We start from the raw sequence: 17,112 nt of genomic DNA, 5'->3' as shown, positions 1-17,112 counted from the left end.
CGAGGATAATAAGGTCATTTACACTTTGGCCAGCATCTCCGTTATGGATTTCTTGACGATATCAAACAATTCGGATGGCGAACCGTCTATTATCGTCTCACCATCACTTATCCTTCTTACCATGACTTCGTTGTTCACTACTAGGGTACCCTCACCTTGAAACTCAGCAACGTGACCTTGTTCTGTTAGTTTTCTCTTGACTTCTGCTAACCTTACCTCACCGATAGAAAGTAAGCCACTCTTTGTATGCATTTTTGTCCCGGAACTGATTGGTTTTAGAACCAGTTTATTTCTCATACTGTTATGTATAGTGTCTCTGACTACTCTACCAACAACGTGTGCAACAGTATGGTCATCACCAATTTTCTGCCACTTCAATAGTTTGTCTAATTCTGGATCCAATGATATATCAAGGGCCTTGATGGTTGTACTGAATTCAATGTATTCATTCAATTGTGGTGCGAACATTTCAATGCCCTTCTTTTCCATTAATGTCACGGTATTTTGATCTTGAAATGTCTCAGGAGCCAAAAGTATCATCTTTTTGGGTTTTAATGACGGCCAAATAATACTGGTAGACCTTTGATCTACAACGTTTTCCATATTTATAAATGCAATAGAGCAATTTAGAATGACTTGTTCATTTGCGAGCGCTATTTTCATTGCATCCTTATCTGTGTTAAGATAGTCGATATTGTCAAAATTTTCAGCATTGCGAGTTGAGCCATTCATTACATTAGTGTCTCTACGGGAACGTTTTGATAAATTATTGGAAACGTTCTGCGACTCCTGTGGTCTTTTATTTGCATTTTTAGATTCTTCTTCTTCTTCTTCTTTAGAAATAAACATACTATAATCGACTATTGTACCATAATCGTCTCTTTTCTCTTTTCTTGGGTTAAACTGAAACATCTTGTTTTTGGGAGTTGAGGTGGTCTGTACATAGGTGTCAACTGGATATTCAATTACACCGCTCAACTTATCTCCACTTTGGCCCTTCAAAATTCTGAGAAGGTTATCTTCTTCTTCTTCTTCTTCTTCCTCATCATCGTCTTCGTCAATTGCTTTGCTCTGGGACGTGTCACCATCCATGGAGCCTCCATTGACACGGTCTGTATTTAAAGATTTAGCAGGATTTTTGGCTTCTTTCCTTAATAACAATTCACTCTTAGATCTTTTTTCCTTCCTCTCTTCTATCGACTTTTTGAATTCGTCAAGATCATGTCCCCTTAGTGGTTCGATATTCACTTTTTTTAAAAGTACTGAACTGGAATATGGGAGTATTTGGCCCTCCTCTACGCTAGGTTTCTTACACAGTTGCGTCCACTCCTTGTAAATTTCGCTGACAATTTCAGAACGGTTGACTTTTGATGTTAATAATATTGTACTGGTTTCATTTTGCCCTAAATTTTCGATAACTTCATCCATCATGGGCTCTAGTTGAGACACAAAACAAATTTTCGATCCAGGATATTTTGATATCTCACTTGGTAATATTACGTTGAAGTTTTTCCCCAGTTCAAATGGCGAAGAGCTATCCCTGGATTCCCAGGTTTTGATTGCTGAAGAGGAAAGCCATTCCAACATGGACTTCGCATAGGTTACTATCCTACCCTTTGAATAAGAAACTAAAAGTATGTTCAGTTGAGAAATAAGCCCGGACTTGGAGTTTTCATATAAAAAATCATGAACTAGAACTAATAAGTCTAGAAAGTTTTCACCAATTTCTACAGGTATGACGGCTGATCCACCGGAAGTTACTGATTTTCTTAAAAGGTCTTTGAACATTTTTGATCGTTTCTTGTACGGTTTTGGAGAGCCAAACCTGTCTAAGGTAGTTATAATCGCAGAAGGTCTCATTAGCGCTGATGACGGTTTCCCACCTGGGCCTAACAAAGCAGATGCGTCTAAAATGTTATTTTTCGTATGATTCCATCTACGTGCATAAAGAAGCTTTTCAGAATGTGTCATAATACACCATATTGAACCACCAGTGGTATAGCCTGAATTGTATGCAACTAACGACAACCCATCAAACGTTGATTTTAAATCTACCATTTGGGAGAATTTTAGTGCTTTAACGTGATCATATGATTTTTCAATGTCTTCCACATTCATTTGATTTGTAGTATAAGGTCCTATGACTCCTTTTGATGCATATAAGTCGATAGTAGACACCCTTCCAAGATTTGTCACGGGCAACGTAGCATATACCTCAATTCTCGATATGAAGTGCGACAGAAAGTTATAATGAAGTAGTGTATATGCCCCTATGCATTCAATTGTCGGTTGAGACAACAATACTATATCAACTTCTGGTATAATGTTAGACCAATAGCGAACACATTCTTCGTACGAGACTTTTTTATTATTCCACCCGGGGTCAATCAAAATTGTGGCAAATTCAAACCGTAATATCGTCCCTACTGTTACACCGGACCCATCATCACAGCAACTGAGCTTGTAAGTCATTGTTTTATCTTGAAATTAGTTGAATTTACTACTTGTAATATAGATGTCTATACTATTTGAATTTTATTTTTTTTCAGTCAGAGTTCGGAAATAGTAGAAAGACTTGAAAACATGTTTTGATTCCTTCGATGTGGAATGAAATAACTTGAAAACCAGCCGGTTTACTGTATTATTTATTACCTTCTATTCAGCAGTTGTGATAGTTAGATTATAGGCACGGGGCAGTATCGACTCTATCAAAAAGATTACGATTATGGCTGACAAAACAAAACCCTCTATTGTGGGGATCTGTTTGGTAGACTTCCATCATAAGAGAGGACCAGAAGTTGAATATTGGCATGGTTTGCCTGAAGGAACTGACGCAGCAGATCTATGGCCTAATCTTCCCTTCCAAGCTTTACCTGATGGATCGCACTCGTTCGAGGAATCTTTTACCTATTTTACCTTATTATTCAATGAAAAGAATAAAAGAAGTCCTGTAAGTGCTACAGATCTGCCAGAAGATGAGTTAGATGATTATACCACCTTTTTCGCTATATCGTGCTCAAGGCAAATTAAAAGTGATGCTTTGAAGACTAAGGATAAAGATGTTACAAGATCTACAGTGCAGAAATCTATTGTCGTTATTTCAAGGCAACCATTACTTGGTCAAATTAAGGATAAGTTAAGCATAGTAACAAATGCGTTCTTTATGCAACATGATTTCACCGATAAAAGTTTGATCGATGCATTATATAGTAACTTACAAACAATGTATGGTCCTTCTATTAATGCTACCGAATCTTCTGAAAGTGAGGCTTATGTCGGATTAAGTTTGAGAAAAATGCTTCATGATTTTAAGAAAGATACATTGGTCCTTTTAAAGGCCATGTTATTGGAAAAGAAAATAGTGTTTTACAGTAGTAATGCAGAAGTTATCTGTAATTTGCAATTTGGTCTTATTAGTTTAATCCCATTATTAGTATCTAATCTTGAAAATTGTGGTAGTCCGCTTCTTTTTAAGGACTTTTCTAATCATCAAGTTGCTGATTCTTTTAAGACAAGTGAACGAAAACAGGTTTTGAGATTCTTAGGGTTTCCCTTGCAGATTTTTGAAAAAGGTGGTCTTTTCTCACCTTATACACCTTTACAGCAATTAGGTGACATCAAATCAAGTAAAACTAAATACTTTCTAATTGGGACATCGAATTCGTTGTTGTCAGAACAAAAAGAGGATATTTGTGACATTTTCGTGAATGTCGATAATTCAACGGTACAGATAATGGATAAAGAATTACACACAATTTTACAACTGACTACCCAGGATAAGAAATGGATGGACGGCCTATTTTCAGTTGTTAATGATACATGGGATAAAAACGATGAAGAAGTACCTACTTCTTCTCAATTTGAGGGAAGCGAAGATTTTATAAGATGGCAATTTGAGGACTACTTAAGTGGGTTGGTTTCAAGCGTAAAATTGTATGACTACCTTAATAAGAACAGCGATACCGGTAACCTCTCGACATTACAAGGTATTTCAGACGATGTACTGAGGTCAAATCCTTGGAATTCTTTTAATTTAAATTTTATCAAATGTTGGAAGGAAACACAGAACTTTAAAATCTTCATTTCAATTACAGATGATAGATTATTTGATGTATTTGCTCCAAAACACATATATACTGGTGGAGATGCCTTTAAACAGCTTCAACAAAAGTTTATTACGACTTTTCAGAACCTAAAGCACTCCAGCAGTCACCTAGACTTCAATCGCTCCAATAGTTCTGATAATAAACTTAAATTTTTCAGAGAACAATCAAAGGAGGATCTTTCTTTGTCCCAAAGAAGTACACATACCTCTTCTGAAGAGACCGCTTCAATTAAAAGCAACAAGGATCAGAATATATGGGCAACCTGGAAGGATTACTTTAACAGGAAAAAAAACAAAGAAAACATGTCGTCGAATGATTTGAAAAGCCAAGACACGGTCCTTATTGATGACCAAAAAAGCATAAGATCACCAAAGAAGGCTCTCTTTGGGTTAGGTATACGATTTGAAGAGAAGCACAGAAAGAAATCTTCAGATGCTGCTAGCTCGATGGATGACTCTTCGAGCTTTTTCTCTCATTCCAAAAGTTCGTACAGTGGAAAAGATGGGTCCACTTCATCAAACTCTGATGAAAAGGACAAAGAAAACAGACAGGGTCAAGCTACTGTAATAGAAAACAATCAGAAAACAATGGGGAATGCATCTACCTCAAATAACCAAAACTCTCACTTCGATATTCTTGATAAAAACGATTCTACGTAATTCCTTTTTGGAGTTGTTTTATTTTTATAAAATATACAATTCAGGCCTTAAGATCCACTAAAATAAGCATTAATATAAATAGTTAATAAATAATTCATTCTATTCTCAAGAAGCTTCTCTTTCAGGCAAGAAACTGGTCTTGTATTGAGCCGTCAATGATTCTTCAACTTGTACGGGCCTGTCTTGGGAGAAATCTTTGCAGGGAGCAAAGAAATTTCGAAAAAAGAAATGGGGCGAGCTGGGAATTGAACCCAGGGCCTCTCGCATGTTTGTGATTTATTTCTTAAGTTTTTCTTAAGAATCGCCCAAAGCGAGAATCATACCACTAGACCACACGCCCGTACTTTCGTGCTTCCTTAAATTGCAAGACAAGGCAATGTTAGCCTTGAAAAACCTGATACGTACTCTATGTTTGCAGGACAATCAGAACACGTTTATGCTGGAAATGGCAATATACTGACAGTTCAATGTTTTGATAGTTAGAACGACAAATTTAAAATGTTAGAGAAGATATGAACAATAATTATGGTGTGATAAACACGACAATGTATTGACACGAACCATATATGGCGTGATAAACACGAATATATATTATCATGCAATAATTATGGTACGATAATTATGACAACGTGTTGACTCATAAATCTAGAACATGATAATTGGCATAAATCAAAATGTGTTGGAAAAGGTATAAATACTCAGGTGAACGCTGAAGTTTGGTCAAAGTTTGCCTCGCTGCATATAATTTAAATTATACTTTATTTTATATATAACCAGTGTATTATTTGGTATAACCACTGGGTAATGTGAATTTACTTTACGAACTTGACTGGCCTTCAATAATATGGAGAATAGTATGCACGAGACTTTCTCTGACCTTCCTTTATGTCATGAGGTGTAGAAGGGATCGTTGGTACCATCGCACACGTCAGTGTACGTAAAGACAGAGCCATAGCTAGCACAGTTGTTATAGCCAGAAACACGTAACACCAAGCCCTGGTATGGTCACATTTAGTAGTTTCGCCATCCAATTCATTCGTACTTGTATCTTGTCCGCGGTAAACCCGGTTGGCAAATAAAGGTGGTAAGTGTACTGATTTTGCTAGGATCTCACCTAGAGTGCTGTAATAAACGTCACCTTCATCTAGGGCATCCGCCACAAGCATGGACGTCCTCAGAGTACCAGCGTATAACCTACTGCACCTCATATAAATGGCGCTAACTGCAGTAGAATTAACCTGCGTACTGTTGGCATATATTGTGAGACTGGATCCTTCGTCAGTTATCACTGATGTTGCATTGCTAAATCCTTCTACCTCCATACACTTGAGTAAATTATAGGCCATGTTAGTAAGGGACCCATTGAGAGGTAGAGGCCGTAAGCTCAACTGCCGTAACAGATCAGTAACCGATGTGTCTAAGCTCGCAGCATCAGCCTCCACACAGATGGCACAACTAATACAGGTAAAAATAGTTAATACAATGGAAAAAGATAAGTGCGTCGAGTACATCACATTTGCACCAGCTCAATTTAATAACGAATGCTGCTAGAATGGAGATATAAATTGTTGTACAAAATGTCTTGAATTGGAGAGGAAAAGATATTCGCTCGACGGTATGTACTTTTTATATAAAAAAAGGACGGGACAAACATTGGCTTTTTACTACATAAGTTTAATACTGCTTTCACACTTTATTTTGTTTGGCATGATATGACTAACTCTTAGATCTTACTTTTTACTATAATTTCTTCGATTAGCAACACCCCGAGAGAGGAAAAGACAACGATCGGTCAAGGCAGTTGTTATAGTTGAGAACAGGTAATGCCAAGCTCCGCTATAGTCACGTTTAGTAGTTTCGCTATGCAATTCATACTTTCTTGTAGCTTCCGCTTGGTAAGTCGGGTTGGAGGCTAAAGGTGGTAGGGGCACCGATCCTGCTAGGATCTCACCTAGAGTGCTGTAATAAACGTCGCCTTCATCTAGGGCATCCGCCACGAGCACTGCTGTTCTCAGAGTACCAGCGTATAACCTACCGCACTTCATATAGATACGATCAACCGCAGTAGAATTAACTTGCGTAATGTTGGCGTATATTGTGAGAGTAGATGCCTCGTCAGTTATCACTGATGTTGCATTGCTAAATCCTTCTACCTCCATACACTTGAGGTAATTATAGGCCATGTTAGTCAGGGACCCATTGAGAGGTAGAGGCCGTAAGCTCAACTGCCGTAACAGATCAGTAACCGATGTGTCTGAGCTCGCAGCATCAGCCTCAACACAGATGGCACAAATGATACAGGTAAAGATAGTTAATACAATGGAAAAAGATAAGTGCGTCGAGTACATCACATTTGCACCAGCTCAATTTAATAACGAATGCTGGTAGAATGGAGATATAAATTGTTGTACAAAATGTCTTGAATTGGAGAGGAAAAGATATTCGCTCGACGGTATGTACTTTTTATATAAAAAAAGGACGGGACAAACATTGGCTTTTTACTACATAAGTTTAATACTGCTTTCACACTTTATTTTGTTTGGCATGATATGACTAACTTTTAGATCTTACTTTTTACTATAATGTCTTCGATTAGCAACACGCTAAGAGTAGAAAAGAATACTGTTTGTCAAATGAATTCATGAAACTTGGTACCGCCTTCTATATATTCTGTACTCAATTTTCTCCTGAGGCTCTCGGAGTAAAAAGCGATTCAATCTTAAAAATAGAGCAAATTAGAAAGGAGGACAAAAACTATTACATATAGAGAGTATAAAGAGAATGCCTTATTTATTTACTTTTTCTTGAAATATTATTTTTTTTTTGTTTGAATAGCCAGGATTTAGTTACTGTTGAAATTCGTTGGCATACAAGACGGCTTGATTGGCATAATTACTTATATCATCACTGACATCACCATTGATCGCTGTGTCACGTGTGTTAATATCTTTGTTGTCCACTGCAACATTATCATTTAATTTGTTTGAGATATCATTTGAAGTACCTTTTGCTTGTGCCGCTTTTGCTTGTGCCGCTTTTGCTTGTGCCTGTGCTTGCGCTTGTGCTTCTGCAGCAGCAGCTGTAGCAGCAGCAACCTGATCATCGAATGTAGCATTAGTATCGATTTGACCGTCAGTTCCGCCTATTTTATGGAAATCCAATATCTCAGAATACATCATCACTCTCCAGGTATCGACGGGTAAATCTGCATCGTTGAAATGCCAGTCAAATTTAGCATCAGCAACTGGTTCATCCGTTGGATCATGATAAGGCGCCAAGTATGGATGTGCTAGGGCTTCTGCCGCTGTGATTCTTTTTTTGGGTTCAAAAACTAACATCTTAGCTAATAAATCTACAGTATCTGGTTCTACGTTTTTAAATCTCTCAGAAAATGGGATTGGATCTCTATGAGGCAAAGACGTCACGAATTTTAAAGTATTTTCCGAACAAATTGTATTTATCACATCTTCAGGAGGAGAACCTAACAAATCTGTTATGATTGAAAATTGATGAACGTGATCTTTTCCTGGGAATAGAGGCTTACCTTCAATCATTTCTGCAAAGATACAACCCGCAGACCAAATATCCACTTCTACGTTATATTTTTGCCAAGTTAACATAATTTCTGGAGCTCTGTAGTAACGAGTGGAAACGTAACCTGTCATTTGAGGATCCTGAATTCTTGCTAGACCGAAATCACAAATTTTCAAGTCACAATTTTCATTAATTAAGATATTACTTGGTTTTAGATCTCTATGGATGACCCCAGCAGAATGAACGTATTTTAAACCCCTTAAAATTTGATAAAGGAAATATTGAACGAATTGTTTTTCTAAAGGTCTTGTTTCTAATAACCTATGAAGATCAGTACCTTGTAATTCTGTTACGAAATAAATATCTTCTAAAGGCGATAGAAAGATATCTTGTAAACAGATTAGATTTTCATGTCTTAAATGTTTTAATAATTTTAATTCTCTGTAAGTTCTCTTTGCGAGGACAGCGGTTGAGAAAGGTTTCATTATCTTTTTGATAGCGACTGGTTGTTGAGTTAAAGTATCTGTAGCGGAACAAACCAAACCGAAGGCCCCCATTCCTACTGGGTTTAAATCGGCATATCTATTTGTAATTTCAAATACTGTTCCAAATATTTGAGTTCTAATGAATTCCTCATGTGAAGCCATCTTTTATTGAGTTTTTATGTGATTTTTATGATGCAAAAAGGGTATATTATTGAAAGGTGTTGATATAGACAGTTTTTAGAAAAAAAGAAGAAAAATTACGAGGAAATAGCTTTTCCAAAATTAACTAATACTCTTTTTTTTTGCCCTTGCTTTGTAGGTAACGTAATACGGAAGATTATCAAATGATATATGACCACTCTCTTATATGAGTGATTTTTGGAACCGTGAGTTGTTGTTTTTTAAAATCCACCAAATAAACGATTTAGTGATTATGACTCGTATTTCTCTTGTGAAGAATATTCTAAATTGGGTTGAGTATTAACAGCACTGCTCAAAAATTAAGAGAAGAAGCGTTATTCAGAAATATCGTCATGGGAGCCAAGAAAAAGTAATTTTTGACGGGAGTGTGGAACGGGGGGGGGGGGGGGGGCGGAAGCATAGAAAAAAGAATGAAGAACCGGATGGTTTCCCCGTAGCTGACGATGAAGAAATTTCTCAGAAAAATGTTTATCCACGTGACGGGGCAAACAGCTATCACGTGATTGCGAAAAGTCCAATTTGTGTCAACAACATGAGATGAAGGGGGGCAATAGATTTCGAGTCAAGATGTCATTGCATGGTAGGGTGGGGATCGCAAGTGGGTAGAAACAAGTGCTGGCTAATTAACAGCAGGTAGCGGATACTGTTGAGCTATAATATCCGGAGAGAAGATCGCGTTTTAGAAAAAGACATGGAACTTCTTGTCAAAGCAGATCTTGAATGGCTTTAGTCAAAAGTTTATTAACCATGCGGGTAAAAAACAATCCACCACAAAAAGAAACTTATTCGCGGGTACGTTGTTGTTTACTCGCGGGTAATGGAGCCTATTTAGGATGACTCTCAATAGTCTTTGCTTGGTGCTGCCTTTCGGATTTTGATGGTTCCACCCCTAGATGAAAAAATGTAGCAACAGGTTGCTAAACTTTGCATTTCATCTCCTTCATTGCTTACGTTTGTTATTTACAAGCAACAACATCCGTGTTTATAAGTTTTCGCTGATGTTTTCGCTGATGGTTTTTCATGGTTAGGCCCCAGTACGAGAAAAATCAAAACAAACAATCTATTTTTACTGGTGTCCTCACTGCCAGGAAGGTCTAGTCCTTTTCAGACGAGTCCCTCAAATTACTCTTGCAGGAAAGAGCAAGCAGCATTGTCTCATAGGAATTCCTGCCGCATGCTATCACAAATATATTGTCAGTGATTTCTCCGTAGTGTTTGTAAAACGCCTCTGAAACTCTAGCATGCCACGCGGTGAAATGAATGGCGCGGAACCAACACGAGATCTGTGAATCCCCGTAGGCGCTGAACCAAACTCGACTTTTGAAAAGACGCAATCTTTTTTTCGCATTTTGTTGTTTTTTTCGTTTCATGGTGAATGTTTCTCCGTCGCTTTTTCTGAACTGCCCCTCCTTTTGTTTTTCTTCGAGAAACTTCATTTCAGCCCGAGAGTTTTCCTTGTCAAATCCTGGCCACTCCCTGCAGGTTTCTCTCAGGGAAAGCGCGAAAAAAAATTTTTTGTCCGTCAAAGGTATTAAACTATTTTTAGATTTTGCACTGAGAGTAAACAAGCATGCAAGCGTAAAAAAAATCAGCTATGCTAACATGTTTGTTTTGAAACAGATTACTAGGAAGGATTGCAAGTTCAGTTTTCTCTTCTTCGAAAGATAGGAAAATTTTTTTATATAAATGAACTACAATCTTTTACATTTGTCTTGTAATCTTTTCTTCTATTCCTTACTTTTTTTTCTTACAATTTAAAATCTCTAAGAATATTACATCTTCTGTCATTCGCTTATAAATAAATATTAATAAAATGCAATTCTCTACCGTCGCTGCCTTTGCTTCCGTTGCTGCTGTCGCCTCCGCCACTGCTAACGTCACCACTGCTACTGCTACCGAAGAATCCACCACTTTAGTCACCATCACTTCCTGTGAAGACCACAAGTGTGCTGAAACTGTTTCCCCAGCTTTAGTTTCCACTGCTACCGTCACCGTCAACGACGTTGTCACTGAATACACCACCTGGTGTCCATTAAGCTCTACTGCCGCTGCTAACGCTACCTCTACCAAGGCTGCTGCTAACTCTACTGCTGCTTCCACCACCAAGTCTGTCACTTCCTACACTGGTGCTGCCGTCAAGGCTTTACCAGCTGCTGGTGCTTTAGTTGCTGGTGCCGCTGCTTTATTATTATAAGTATCTGTGTACTGAATTTTCAGTTTGTAATTTAACATTCCAATAATTTTAACACTTATTTTATTTTCGGTGGGTAAAAGAACAACAATCTTATTTTTATAGTTGAGTTTTTTTTCTAAATATATTACGTTTATTTTATAAAAACAGTTTAATATAAATTAGTTCTTTTTTTATTTTTTAAATTTTCTCTTTTTTGACCCAACAATTGTATTATTCAGTAATATAAAAATATCTAATATTCAGTTAGAAAGTTTATTCTCGTACGTAAAAATTTGTATATATTTCATTATCTATACATTTTCATATCTCTATAAGTGTGCTAAAACGCTTTCAACGGAAGAGACAGTAACATCAGTAGTAGGGTTTGTTTCCTTACCAACGTAAGTTACAATACCATCCTTAACGATGATAGCCCATCTACCGCTCCAGTTCAAACCTTCATCAACGTTTAATTCCATACCCAATGAAGTGATAAACTTACAGCCACCATCACTAGCGAACTTGATGTGCTTAGTGTCGTTAATACCTAAGTTTTTAGCCCATGCTTGGTTAGCGAATGGATTGTCAACGGTTAAGACGACAATTTGGTCGACATTCTTGGCAACTAGGTCATCTAAATGAGCAACGTAACCTGGGATGTGAGAAACGGAACATGTTGGAGAGAAAGCAGCTGGAGCACCAGTGATAACAACGGTCTTGTTTTCCTTGATGAACTTGGACCATTGAACAGTTTGTGGCATCTTACAAGCTTCAGCTTCTGGGTCACTTGGGGAGAGAGCGATATATTGGAACTTGAAGTCAGCAGCTGGTAATGGTTTGTTTAATAATTCAGTAGACATTTTCTTTGGTTGTTGGTTATTTGGATGTATTATAAGTTGTTATATTTGATGTATTGTAGATAACTACAAAGAACAAGAAAACATTGAAGATAAATCGATCTGTAAATTCAAGATTATCCTTCCCTTTATATATACTTCAGTCACACCATTCGGTTCCTTTTACAATTGCCTACTGTGTCGTTGTTGAGACACATACTATACCACTTTGGGGGGGTGTATGCTTTGTCACTCACCCTTTTCTTTGCCCTCTACAATACGTAGTATGCAAAAAAAAAGGTCGCTAGATGCATCAATTAGTAAGGGAAATTTATTAATTTGCGACAAAATTTGGCCAGGTCTCTCCGTATTGTTTGTGTTTTTGTTCGCTGTATATTGTTGACTATCATCATCGAGAGTCTCGCTCGAGAGAGCGAAGCGAACTTAACGAACAGCGGGGTTTATAAGAAGTGAAAACTACGCTGACCATTTTTGCATAAAATGAATAGTAAGTGAATTTTATTGTTATGTTGGAAATTATCATCGGTACATCATCGTCGTCCCATTTTTCTCGCGGAAAGATGAATTGTTTTTTTTTTTATGGTCGTCACCCGAAAAAAAAAATGGTTTTATATTTTTTGAATTTGCATCGAAAATATCCGTGATCACGTGAGACGGAGATTATTCAATTAATTCCGGTCTGAAAAGCAGACATGGCGCTAGACCCGTATGTTAGGGTTGTGGTGTATATATATTAGGGCAAGGCTAGTTTCTTTTTTCTGCCTTCCGTCTGATAGCCGTTCCGTCAGGCATCGGTAGATTTCATCTTTGTTTTTTTCGTAATTAATAATCTTGGAGATATTGGCAATGCTAAGTGATGATTAGTAATTCCAACACTCGATGTCACATTTATATATCTAAAGGCAACTAGTAAACCAATTAAGTTAACATTAATACCTATAACAATACTAATATCAAATAACTTTTTACACTCACTCTCACCGTATTATCTCTTTTTAACTCGTTTATGGAATGGAATGTCTAATTACAATGGAAACTGAAAAATCTAATGATATACCATTATCATCTCACTTTTTACCGGTAGCCAAAATCTATAATATTCAAATCAATAATGAAAATTTTAAAGTGTCAGGGAAATTACTGAATTTTGATTCGCCAAATTTATTTACTAATCATTTCAATAATGATCCATCGACAGATTTTATTCATGTCGATAGAGATGAAAGATCATTTAGAACAATATTGCGTTATTGGCAAGGCTATTGTCTGACCATAGAAGACGAATTAGAATTTTTAAATGTGTTTCTAGACGCTATCCATTATAAATTGTTAAAATTGTCAGATTCATTGAAAAAAATTGATTACTATTTTGTTAATATCGGTGGTAAATCATTCAAAATACCAAAGCATCTTTTCCAAAACCAAGGTGATTCAAATAACTATTTCTACGTATTAACTAACACTTATTTTACTACAATCGAAAGAAATGGAATTGGTAGATTGAAATCAAATTCATCTTTGCCGATTTATATTGAAAGATCATCGGAATATTTCCAAGATATCTTAAACTTATTATATGGTTACGATTTGAAACTATCTACAGAGAAAAGAAAATCCCTACTCAAAGAATGTAAGTTTTACAGATTGTTAAATTTGGAACAAAGATTAATTAATTGTATGACTAATCTTAATCCGATGATAAATGACGAAATTCAAGAAGAGATCCTCATAAATTTGAATGATGTCGCCATCCGTGGTCTGCAATTGAAAATAGATGACGATAGAAGCCATGGTATAAAAAATGTGACTAATAGGACCTCTTGTGAAGATTACTCTTACGCAAAAGTTTGCACAACTCCTTCGTCTTCCTCTTCTTCCCCTACAAATGAAAATGAGCACATCAATAAAAGATTCAAAGTTTCAAAGAAAAAAGAAAATATTACCTGGAATATTGTCAAGTATATGAGACCGTACATAGACGCTTTCCCTAGAGAACTAATCTTTCAATTAAATTCAAATGAAAATACTATCATTTTTAATAAAGCTAATAAAATTATCCACATTGATATTGTAGGTTCTTCTTTGATACAATTTGAGGAAAAATTTACGAAGCTTTTAAAAGGAAACAATATCGACTTGAATAAATTCAAATACAAGATTTCCAACTCAAAAGATTCGACTACTAGAGAACATCTGATTTTACCCGCATGCATAAACATCTCGGATTTAAAAGTTAATGATATTTCCTGTCGTAACATTTGCCAATTGATCAATGATTCTGCTCTCAATGAAAACGTTATTGACGTTACAAATATTCAAAATTTAAACTATTCACCTGGTTTGAAATTATATTTGAAAAATTCTTGTTGGAAATTAGGTGTCAAAAATAATGCGCTCATTCTGATTGCTATTAAGATAGATTCATTCTGTGGTGTCAAAGAATACCATAAAACTCTCGATTTTATATAAAAATTATTTATTTACCCATTAGTTTAATAATATTATTGTCGTATCCATTTTGCATGCAATTATTACTTCACGTGCGGGTTGAACACGAGACATAAAAAAATATTCATTAGATGAAATAAAGTGATGGTTCTGTTAAGAAGACAAGCTTCCTCTTTGATTGCTGACAAGTTCCAACTATCATACTTCATCCATTAAGTATACCAAAAAAAACAAATTAAATCTCTTTGTAAAACGGTTCATCCTTATGCAGGGGAACTGCTGATCATCTCTGTATTGTTTCAAATTGACCAAATGTCTACGGACGCTAATCCGTAAACAGATTTTAGAAAAAAAATTCAGACCATATCAGATATTACCTATCACGTGACATCCCCAAAATTATAATCATCAGATATTTGAGCTTGATGTAATAGGAACGTATGTCCTCATGTAATTGATGCCTAATAATGGTATCCTTGCGGTAATAAAAGTTGCAGCATCTCAGCTCCTTCATATGTATGACAATGAACATTTCTTGCCGTTGTATTTGAATCTTTGTATCAAAGTATAGTGAGAGGCATCATTATCACAAGAAGAGGATATTCGTAATATTTCAGTATCATGCCTGACTGGATTTAGTTTTCAAAATTTTTGCCGTATCTTTGCTAGGCTAAGTTTTTAATATTTAGTTTGTTTTTTTGTCAAAAGAGAGCCTTGTCTGTCAAAAATATAACAAATTCGGATTGAAGTCACAGTGGTTGCTTTAAATATTAATACAATCAACTGAGAATTCAACGTTTCATCGAATCAGGAAGAAGACATAGCTAAAAGAGTCCAGCGGCATATTTATGATCATTTGAGCTTCAATAGTATAACTACCCCTTCATAGGTTGATATGGCATATCCAGAAACATGAAAGAAGAAACCCGCCAAAGAAAGAAAGTCGAATCAAAACACATACACGCATATATATATATATAAATCAAACATCTTTCTGTACCTAGGAACCAATACGAAATAGTTTCATATGCTAATCAGGAGAAGATTATTAACATTATTTATTAATTCACCACTAACATCACACTCGCTTCAGCGTCACAGTCCCTCACTTAGGGCTTTACGTCGCCTGTAAATTGCCAGCCATAAAAGAAGTGTTATGAATTAAATTTGATTGTTTAAATGCTATGAAGATTGATTATAAATGATATATATTATATGCCGAATATTAAATATATTACAAAATGCCCACATTTTACTTCTGTTCAATACCATCCCACTTAATCTGGTCCAGCGATATCCCAAGCTTCTTTTTTATTATGTTCATCGTAGCAAGAGCATCTTCTGTACTGTCGTGCTCTCCAGTCTGAATTTTCTCACTCAAGACCTCGAAAGTTAAGTTTTTCAAGGACATTTTGAGCCTGCCATTAGAATATAATATTGCCGTGTCAATAATCCTATTATGAATTATTCTCATCACGTTCAGATCATTTTCAAAGCCATGCCCAATCAAGATAGAGTTCTTGTTAATTAAGTCAGGGCGAAGTATCTTCTCCATAGTCCCATTAAATGTTAGAGAATCTCCTGGAATTACATGAACACCACTGAAGTCAGAATTTAGATCAATAACTTTTCCCATTGGTTTGATTATTTCGTTGAATATTATCTGGGACGTGAAGAAATCAATAATGGTCAATCTGATCATTTCAAACCCCATAGTGGTGAACGCCATTTCACAATCTAAAGAGAGTACATTTTCGTTACCTTCAAATTTTTCTGTCGTCAGAAATTCTGATATTTTCCTCAAATCACAGTACTTTTCTCCCTTAAACACATGATACTCGAAATTTTTACATCCCAGTCTTAAGAATGATGTCGAGGATGTGGTCTCACCACAACATGGATAAACATACATTTTTGTTTCGCGATTGTATTGTTTCTTCATTGGATGGTAGGTACAAAGTGTCTTTTCTAATATTTTATCCTGTTCAAATTTCGTGTTACATCTAGCACATACCCTGTAAATTGGTTCCGAATTTTCATCCGTTGTTTCTTGTTCTGACATTATGTACCCATGCTTCTTTAACAGATCTACATCAACTAATAACGACCTTAACGCTTTCATAACATCATCTTTACTTTTGGTAGCACCTTCTACCTTTTTAGTTGGTCTTAACAGCTTTCCCGCGATAGTAATCTTGCTTAGATCTCCTTTATACTTCAACAAATCACGAAGAACAACACTCATGTTGAATTTATAGCTTTGGGAAGAGGAGCTACGCTTAGCCACCGACGCTTCCAAATTAGTTGACAGTTTGATCAGTGAATCCTTTGTCGCTTTCTTTTTACATCTTTCTAATTGCTTGTACAGTTTTTCCAGAACCTTGTGCCTTTCCTGGAACTGCACAGGTTGTACTTTGAGATCTAAAGGTCTCAATATATTTCTCATGTTTCTATTCTCTATCTCAATCGAGATGTCAGTAACAGCTCAACAAACTCATCACAAACTCTTGTAGCCGTCTCTTAGCTTAATCAAAATAAATGGTTTTAGTCATTACTTACGATAAAAATTTTAAGCGATGAGATGAGATGAAAATGTAAAAAAATTTTATAGACGTACTTAACATATTCAAATTAAAGCTACCCATTCAG

The 17,112-nt window shown here is 36.1% G+C and overlaps 9 protein-coding genes and 1 non-coding gene across 10 annotated transcripts; 3 read left to right on the top strand and 7 right to left on the bottom strand.

Annotated features, from left to right (window-relative positions):
- Positions 1-18: 18 nt before the first annotated feature.
- Positions 19-2,472, bottom strand: CFT2 (cleavage polyadenylation factor subunit CFT2; the record flags this gene model as incomplete). Its single annotated transcript, XM_003955684.1, has 1 exon — positions 19-2,472. The coding sequence occupies one exon, from the start codon at positions 2,470-2,472 to the stop codon at positions 19-21; it is 2,454 nt and encodes an 817-aa protein (XP_003955733.1).
- Positions 2,473-2,725: 253 nt separating this feature from the next.
- Positions 2,726-4,765, top strand: AVL9 (Avl9p; the record flags this gene model as incomplete). Its single annotated transcript, XM_003955683.1, has 1 exon — positions 2,726-4,765. One exon carries the CDS (start codon positions 2,726-2,728, stop codon positions 4,763-4,765), a length of 2,040 nt encoding a protein of 679 aa, XP_003955732.1.
- Positions 4,766-4,995: 230 nt separating this feature from the next.
- On the bottom strand, positions 4,996-5,105 carry KAFR0Btrna8P. Its single transcript has 2 exons — positions 5,069-5,105; positions 4,996-5,032 (listed from the first exon to the last, which is right to left on the bottom strand). It is a non-coding gene; the product is annotated as a tRNA-Pro (tRNA).
- Positions 5,106-5,601: 496 nt separating this feature from the next.
- On the bottom strand, positions 5,602-6,276 carry KAFR0B03000 (uncharacterized protein; the record flags this gene model as incomplete). Its single annotated transcript, XM_003955682.1, has 1 exon — positions 5,602-6,276. One exon carries the CDS (start codon positions 6,274-6,276, stop codon positions 5,602-5,604), a length of 675 nt encoding a protein of 224 aa, XP_003955731.1.
- Positions 6,277-6,495: 219 nt separating this feature from the next.
- On the bottom strand, positions 6,496-7,113 carry KAFR0B02990 (uncharacterized protein; the record flags this gene model as incomplete). The annotated part of the gene is made up of 1 exon (XM_003955681.1): positions 6,496-7,113. The coding sequence occupies one exon, from the start codon at positions 7,111-7,113 to the stop codon at positions 6,496-6,498; it is 618 nt and encodes a 205-aa protein (XP_003955730.1).
- Positions 7,114-7,611: 498 nt separating this feature from the next.
- On the bottom strand, positions 7,612-8,946 carry HOG1 (mitogen-activated protein kinase HOG1; the record flags this gene model as incomplete). The annotated part of the gene is made up of 1 exon (XM_003955680.1): positions 7,612-8,946. One exon carries the CDS (start codon positions 8,944-8,946, stop codon positions 7,612-7,614), a length of 1,335 nt encoding a protein of 444 aa, XP_003955729.1.
- Positions 8,947-10,798: 1,852 nt separating this feature from the next.
- On the top strand, positions 10,799-11,179 carry CCW12 (Ccw12p; the record flags this gene model as incomplete). The annotated part of the gene is made up of 1 exon (XM_003955679.1): positions 10,799-11,179. The coding sequence occupies one exon, from the start codon at positions 10,799-10,801 to the stop codon at positions 11,177-11,179; it is 381 nt and encodes a 126-aa protein (XP_003955728.1).
- A 308-nt stretch (positions 11,180-11,487) lies between these two features.
- AHP1 (thioredoxin peroxidase AHP1) lies at positions 11,488-12,018 on the bottom strand (the record flags this gene model as incomplete). The annotated part of the gene is made up of 1 exon (XM_003955678.1): positions 11,488-12,018. The coding sequence occupies one exon, from the start codon at positions 12,016-12,018 to the stop codon at positions 11,488-11,490; it is 531 nt and encodes a 176-aa protein (XP_003955727.1).
- Positions 12,019-13,026: 1,008 nt separating this feature from the next.
- KAFR0B02950 (uncharacterized protein) lies at positions 13,027-14,484 on the top strand (the record flags this gene model as incomplete). The annotated part of the gene is made up of 1 exon (XM_003955677.1): positions 13,027-14,484. One exon carries the CDS (start codon positions 13,027-13,029, stop codon positions 14,482-14,484), a length of 1,458 nt encoding a protein of 485 aa, XP_003955726.1.
- A 1,231-nt stretch (positions 14,485-15,715) lies between these two features.
- On the bottom strand, positions 15,716-16,909 carry REX3 (RNA exonuclease; the record flags this gene model as incomplete). The annotated part of the gene is made up of 1 exon (XM_003955676.1): positions 15,716-16,909. The coding sequence occupies one exon, from the start codon at positions 16,907-16,909 to the stop codon at positions 15,716-15,718; it is 1,194 nt and encodes a 397-aa protein (XP_003955725.1).
- Positions 16,910-17,112: the final 203 nt, after the last annotated feature.

This window comes from Kazachstania africana, chromosome 2 (assembly GCF_000304475.1).
Source record: "Kazachstania africana CBS 2517 chromosome 2, complete genome".
NCBI classification, from domain to species: domain Eukaryota; kingdom Fungi; phylum Ascomycota; class Saccharomycetes; order Saccharomycetales; family Saccharomycetaceae; genus Kazachstania; species Kazachstania africana.
The sequence above is the reverse complement of the archived record's forward strand: the minus strand, read 5'-3'. Positions and strand labels throughout refer to the sequence as shown.